We start from the raw sequence: 7,214 nt of genomic DNA on the forward strand, positions 1-7,214 counted from the left end.
GAGTCACTTGTTAGCACCCTGATTAGACTATGAACTTCGATACTGTATTTTTCTTCTTTAAAAATTTTTGGAAAACTTACTACAAAATAAGATTAGAACATATGACAAGGGCAGGTTATTTTCACAGCTGTTTAAAAAGGGATAGGTTTATACATTTAACTGTGAGATATTTGGTCACATAGATGGTGCTATTTTTTAGACAAAGGAATTCTTGGCAAGGTTGAGAAATGACCAGAAACAAATTTTTAAAATAGGTACCTTTTCACTAGACAATTTAGAAAAAAGGAAATATGAAAATATGTATACGTTAACAAAAATAAAATTGGTTTTCATGTTGATATTAATTAATAATTTTGTGTACATGCTGTTTGCTGCTGACTGGGTTGGATTTTTATTCATTTATTTTGAATTAAAGTATCTGTATGTTTTCAAGGATGGTGAAATGGAAGAGAGCAAGAGAGACTTTGTCTTATAACAATGTAGAGGGCAAGAACAAACTACAGAAAGTTGTGTTTTGTCATTAACACAAGTGCTATAGTAGTCAGGCAATTACACACACACATACACACCTATACATACATGCATACTAATACATAGGCATACACACACACAAGCAAACATGCATGAGAGAGAGAAAGAAGGTCAGAGAGAAAGAGAGAGTCAGAGAAACAAAGAGACAGAGAAAGACAGAGACAGAAACAAAGAGGGTGGTGTCATTTCATTTAATCTGATGAGTTCTTGATGAGACTTGCTGTATTTAAATTTCTATGTAGTTTGAGTTTGATCCCTAGGAAAAACTAAAACATATCATAACTATGGAAATGAACAAATCCTTTGTTGTTTTAACACTACATTTATTCTTTGGTTATAACCTTCTCGATGGAGTAGTCTGTGCTTGCATGAGTTTTTGTAGAACCTGAACAGGTCTTTATTTCTACATACGGGATAGATTAGTCTTTGTATGCTTATATGTTGGGTTTTTTTCCTCCAATGTCTAGACTGAATTTTCTCGATGACAACTTTCTTTTCTTTTTCCCTCCTTTTCCCCAATAGGTATCATAGCAGTTGTGACATTTATCACTTTTTGTGTTATTGGAATTATGACCCACTTCCTCTATCAGCATAAGCAATCACACCGTAACAATCAGACGAAGGAGAAGAAACACCCAGACAATTTGGACAGTTCCTTTAGAAATGATATTGACTTGCAAAATACACCCAGCAAGTGCAAACGGGAATACTTCATCTGAGCTGCTATAGGGTCAACTGATTTTCTTTTTTGTGGAAGGTGTCATCTTTTTTTCTTTCTTTCTTTTAATTTAGGCATTATCTTTCTCTCACATGCCACTGATTTTCTAGGATACACATGTATCCACCAAGATCTCATTGATCTAGCCGAGGAGATGGGTCAAGGTGTGGAGATTTTAATCCATTCACATATGTACCATTGTGAAAATGACTACTAAAGACAGAGACTTCGATATTTTAAACAAGGAAGAGATACATGTGCCCACATGCACATGCTATATTCATAGTCCAGTTTCTAAAGTTCACTCTTTAGGTTCTCAGGCACTTGGTCTTCCCAGCTTCTATTTGACTTGAGCTCTGTTGCGTACGCCTTTAAAATTTTTCCTTGGTCAATATCATATTGTTAGGTATTATAGCTTTAAAGAAGAAAAGGGTGTAAGTATGTGTGACAAAGAAAGATATTCTCTGATCATCTTTTAAGGGATGAGTTTATCAGGGAGCAGTTTCCCAATAGGGAAAGAACATATGAAAAAAAGTAAATCTACCCAGAGAAAGCAACATTTGAACATTTGTCTTTTTAGGTTTCTTCTGAGAGAGAAGGGACATTTTGAGACATTAGGCTGCAAAGAAATGCCTAGGCTTTGTGTGTGTGTGTGTGTGTGTGTGTGTGTGTGTGTGTGTGTGTGTGTGTATAAATTAGGTATTTGAAAAGTATCCAGGACATTCTATCTTAAAACTTGAATGAATGAGCTGTGGCCTAGTTAGTGTATTATCCTGACAGGCAACATTCATTTGCTCTGCTTAAAGCCTGTCGCCATTCAGGACTTAAATTGCTAGGAGAATCTGCCTCCACAAAAGGGTGGGAGCTGAGTTGAGAGAAGCTATAGATCCTCTTGGTACATAGGATGGCAGCTCTTTTTAGCATCTTGGAGAACAAAGAGAATGTACTTGTAGGGCTCCGGGTATAAGAGCACCCACCTGGCAGACCCATAGCAGTGGGAGACCCTTCTTGTCTGATGGTTTTGATGGCATGAGGAAAGAAACAAGAGAGGTTTAATTATGTTAGTTTAATGTCCATACCATAGGTAGCCCCCTGTGTCCATTCGTTATCTTTTCATAGAATTCCAGTACTTTCTAATATTAAATGAATGCATAGTGAGAAGCTGCTTTGCTTCTCTCTCACTATGCTGGTTTGAAGCATGGATACGTGGAAGTTTCAGAAAAGATGTGAGGAAGTAGCTATTTCTGTACCTTGCCACTTGCATTCTCCACTTTACTAGAATATATCAGCTGTGATTGTCCTAATATTTTTCTACGAAAATTAATATACATTCATACACATTGTGCCAGCATAAACAGAGTTCAAATAAAAGTCTAAATTGTTTCCATGAAAAAGCTTAGGCCCAACCTAACTGAGTTTGTATGAAAATTGGAAAAAATAAGAAAAAAAAAAAGCTACATGGAAAATGAAAAAAATATCATGAAAGTTTAATTTGATCAGGATATGTCTGGTAAAGGAAGAAAATACGGGTCATCATGATTCACATTATAGAACACATTCAGTGAGTTCATTGTAACAACTCAGATATTTCTCAAGAGGCCAGGGACTAGCTGTCGTGCAGGGCAGTGTGGTTATCTTTGGATGAGAAGACTTCAGGGGAGTCCTTAGTGAAGCACACCACATTTTCCAGTCAATCTCTGCACCCATGTTCACATAGGTGTCTCATGAAGTGGACTGATGTGTGTAAGTAGAATATTAATGCATCTTAGATTTTGGGTTCTTTTGACAGCAAAGTCTAAAATCCACTCAAACAAGCATCTTGAATTTCTTGTTGGTGGGTAATCTTGATCGTTTTTTTTTGGTAACAATATTTTTAACTGTGCCATTTGACCACCTCCAAGTAAGGAATAGGGAGAAACTATTGAAACATTTCAGTCCTGGGGTAATACTAGAAGTCAGATACTAGCCAATTTCCATTGCAGAGCAGACCTGATTTGCAAAGCAGGTACTTGACTGTCAGTTGGCCATTCATCTTCTTAGTAAATATCTTATCTCTTATTACTGTCCATCACTGCCCTGAACAAGGAAGTTCTTAGTAAACCACTTACCAGCTTAATACAATTTTCCATCTGTAGCTTTTCTTCCCTTACAAAGCTATGGAGGGAAGAATTTAGAGCAGCACACACTAAAACTAAGAGTTATTGTCCTAAATATATGTTTTTCCATATTAATTTTTATTAAATCTGATATACCACTTTCTCTTTCAAAATATTGTTATTTTTTGCTAGTGAATTAATTTTAAAGTAATTCTAACAAACATGTCATTTTAACACTTTATATCTAACAAGAGAAATGTTCATCTAATAAAATAATAGATATTAAAAGTATACTTCCTTCTTCTTCTACTTCCCTGTTGTCCAGTATCTACTTTTGAACTTTATGGTTCTATACAAGGCTGTATAAAGCACACTTTTTTGGCTCCATATTTCTCTCTCACAGAAATAATGTCATAATGAAGTTTAGGCCTAAGCACCTCTAGCAATGAAATGAGATGTAAAGTATGAATATTCACGCTGAAATATTTTCTATCTGGAGTTTTTATGATCAAGCACTATTTTTTTCCGACATGATGGTGATAGATAGAAATGGTGTTACAAGCCAACTAAGTGTCCAGTTTCCTCATTCCATAATGTGTTCTTACAGTTAATCATGTAGGGAAATGCATGAAGCCAGTCCCTGCTCACTGCATAGAACACATTTTACTGGCTTCATCCTCGGATATGCAAGCTGTGCAGACCAGAACACTAGGCATGTAAACAAAATTGTGGGTACAAGCTAAGTTGGTACAATATTATATGTAATCGCAGGACTAACTCAGAATTTCCTCAAAACAACACAACACACCCGGGGTGAAAAGATACTAATCTGCACCCTCCTACACTGAATGTCATCACAGAGAAAAGCAAGAGCACGTGTTAGTTTGGTTTATGCAGTTACTCAATTCTGCTAGAGCAATAGAACTTCACACAGGGTACCAATGAGTGGAGAGAAAGTAATGTTCACATTTAATTTACAATCATTTCGAGATTCTTCTAGAAGACAACACATTTCTGGCTAATTCTTTGTATGTTGTGCCTTATTTCATAACTCTACTAGAGATTATTGGTTTGTTTCTCTTCTTTAAATTATGTAACTGCCCATGGGTCTTTGTCCAAAGACGCCATTTACCATCTTGTACAGAAGATGGACAAAGAAAGAAGAAATGATGCCAGTATTACACAATCTCTGTAGAGAAGTTTCACTAGGTAGCCCTGGCTGGTGTGGGGCTTTATTATAAATCAGCCTGGCCCCAAAATTAAGAGAGAAGTACCTAACTCTGCCAAGATGTAAAACACTATCTCTGCTTATATAAGATGCATTTGAAAGGATTCTGACTTTTTACCTTCTTGTTAAAGCATTCCAAATGTATGACTCTACATGTGGCAGACCCATGTAAAGACTGCAGGCAGTAAAAAGCAGTCTACTTCTGGCTCCATCTGTTACCACTTCTTTGGTGCATAGTCACTTATGCCACAACTCTTTTAGGTCTCCCTTATAATGGTTGGTAATCTGGCATTTTTAACGCCCCCCACTGTGCTCTAAAGAGCTGTTTACCTAAAGTTAGGAAACTTTCTGAGACATAAAACTTGTTTCTTGTGTGAATAATTTATTGATATGATTCCCATCTGGGCAACATCATACTAATGTATGTCCTACCATGTCCAGCCATGAATGTCATGCATGTTCTCTCACCATATCATATCATCACAGTTAGAAGACTCACACTGGGAGGGTGCACTCATAGAATCCCCATGGTACCCATGGATATGGGCACCAATCAGTGGTACAGTTGTTTAGTTTGCCTACCAACTGCTTCACTTCTTTGGAACTCTCTACAGCTACAATCCATCAACTGTACTACAAAAGAAGTCTGGTAAGAGACTCACAGGAACCTCTGCAGTTCTTCCACTATGGTTCCTGAAACAACTGCTTGTGTATGCTTGGTCCTCAACTGTCCTCGAGACCATGTTTCAATGAAATAAATAAACACGCAAAGTTGTACCTTCTCATATGGCAAAGGGGGTTAACAGAAGAGGTGCAGGCAAATGTGAGAATGGCTCAGTGCTTGAACAATAACTGAGTACTGTTTCATTTCTCTCACATAGACTGGAAATGATTTCTTGAAAAGACTCACAGTTTGGCTGAATCAATTTTGGGACTTTCTTGGGATTTTCTCAACCTCTCTCTGGCTTTACTATCAGTTTTCTTCAAATGATTGTTTTGAAAATGTTTCTTATTCTTCTTTTTTTTATCTCTGTGTCTACAAATTCTAGTTAGTTTATCCACCTAAAAGAGAAGAATGTACAACAGAAACACACACACACACACACACACACACACACACACACACACACACAATATACACAGAGTAAAAATTAGCAGGACTGTTCCTCAAACATTATTCAGAAAACTAAGTACATATCTACCTTATGTTGGGAATTTTTTAAATGCATCAGACCAGGTTCTAATGATTGTTTTACATTTTATAAATGATCCCTTCCCACCTTATTTTGCACTAAGGTACTCTGTTGAAAATTAAGAAGCACATTTTGTAGTGAAGCAGTTACCTTTGTATGCTAATCTTCTGATATTTGCAGTCTCAAAGTGGTTAAATGAACATGATCAAGGTGTAAGGAACAGTGTTCTGTCATAGCATACTTAATGTGACTCAAATTAGAAAAGTATAATTACATGAAACAAGAACTGTATTTGGAGGTGAAGAGAACCAACACTTTCACCTTCAGGTGAGGATGGTTCCCCTCCCATTTCCTTGGCTCCCAATTCAATTTCTTTTATCCATGTTTTTAAATATACCTTAGGGGAGATAAAATATTATGTCTCATAAGAGAAATGTGTTATTTATCCTCATATGGCATTTTCACTCTAACCTGGTGATGTTCAAGTTTTATTTTTTATTAGTATAGTCTAGAAATGCTTTGAAATGATCACTACAATGATTTCATCTGCCCAGTGTGAGTACCCTAATGATAGCCTTAAGTAAAATAAACAATGATCCGTATCCTCAGTCCCATTGCCTTTGATAAAATTCTCCATGGCTGGAGGTAACAAAATGTTGGAATCAGTCTAGTGTTCTTTTTCCCTTTTCCTATGTCATAATGATAAAATTGTATGTCACTCTGTATCCTCTTCAGTGTATAGTTTAGACAGGCCCCACCTGGAACTCTTTGAGGAATCTTCCTTTGGTGTTTCTCAATAGGAAAGTAAAGTTTGCACCAAATAGCAGATACAAATCAGGAGGATAGTCATAAGTTATGACAAAGATGATATATGCTGGTGATTATATCCTAGTCAAAATTTCATTAGCATTATACTGTGCCATGCTTCAGATTCCAGCAGTAAATCTCAGAGGACATGTAAAAGACGCCGTGTATGCAGAATAGGCCACTGTGATACTGTAGCCTACTTGAATTTTTTTCTTCAGAAATATATATTTTCATTGCAACCTTTAGAATAAAAGGAACGGAGCTCTGTCTAGTTTTACTTTTACATGATACTTATCCATATCTCAAACACCACATACATGAAGTACTAACAAAATCTCTTCTCATTGAATAAAGGTACCAATATGCATAATCTTACCATGTCTTAAATAGCATTGCAAAACAAACAAAGAAACGAAAAACAGAAAATAACCATATCTGGCTGAAATTAGTGCAGTTGTATTATAAATGAGAACTTTCTATTTAGTGAGGGTCAATGCCAATAATTATATCTTGAATTTGGGAATAAATGGACTTCTCAATAATAAGTCAACAGATACTTCCCACTGCCAGAGAATCTATAGGAGGAAAATAGATCATAAGACACAAAGACACATGACACATTCTAATTATGCCTTATAAAA

The 7,214-nt window shown here is 36.2% G+C and overlaps 1 protein-coding gene across 1 annotated transcript in view; it reads left to right on the forward strand.

The window, feature by feature from the left end:
• The window catches only part of LOC308421688 (contactin-associated protein like 5-2-like), a gene marked incomplete at both ends in the record, with an annotated part of 257,115 nt that extends 255,865 nt beyond the window's left edge, over positions 1-1,250 (forward strand). The window contains 1 exon segment of the mRNA XM_080918130.1: positions 1,054-1,250. Within this exon segment, the coding sequence (XP_080774256.1) occupies positions 1,054-1,250 (197 nt within the window).
• Positions 1,251-7,214: the final 5,964 nt, after the last annotated feature.

This window comes from Micromys minutus (genome assembly GCF_963924665.1).
Source record: "Micromys minutus genome assembly, chromosome: 6".
In the NCBI taxonomy this organism is placed as follows: Eukaryota; Metazoa; Chordata; class Mammalia; order Rodentia; family Muridae; genus Micromys; species Micromys minutus.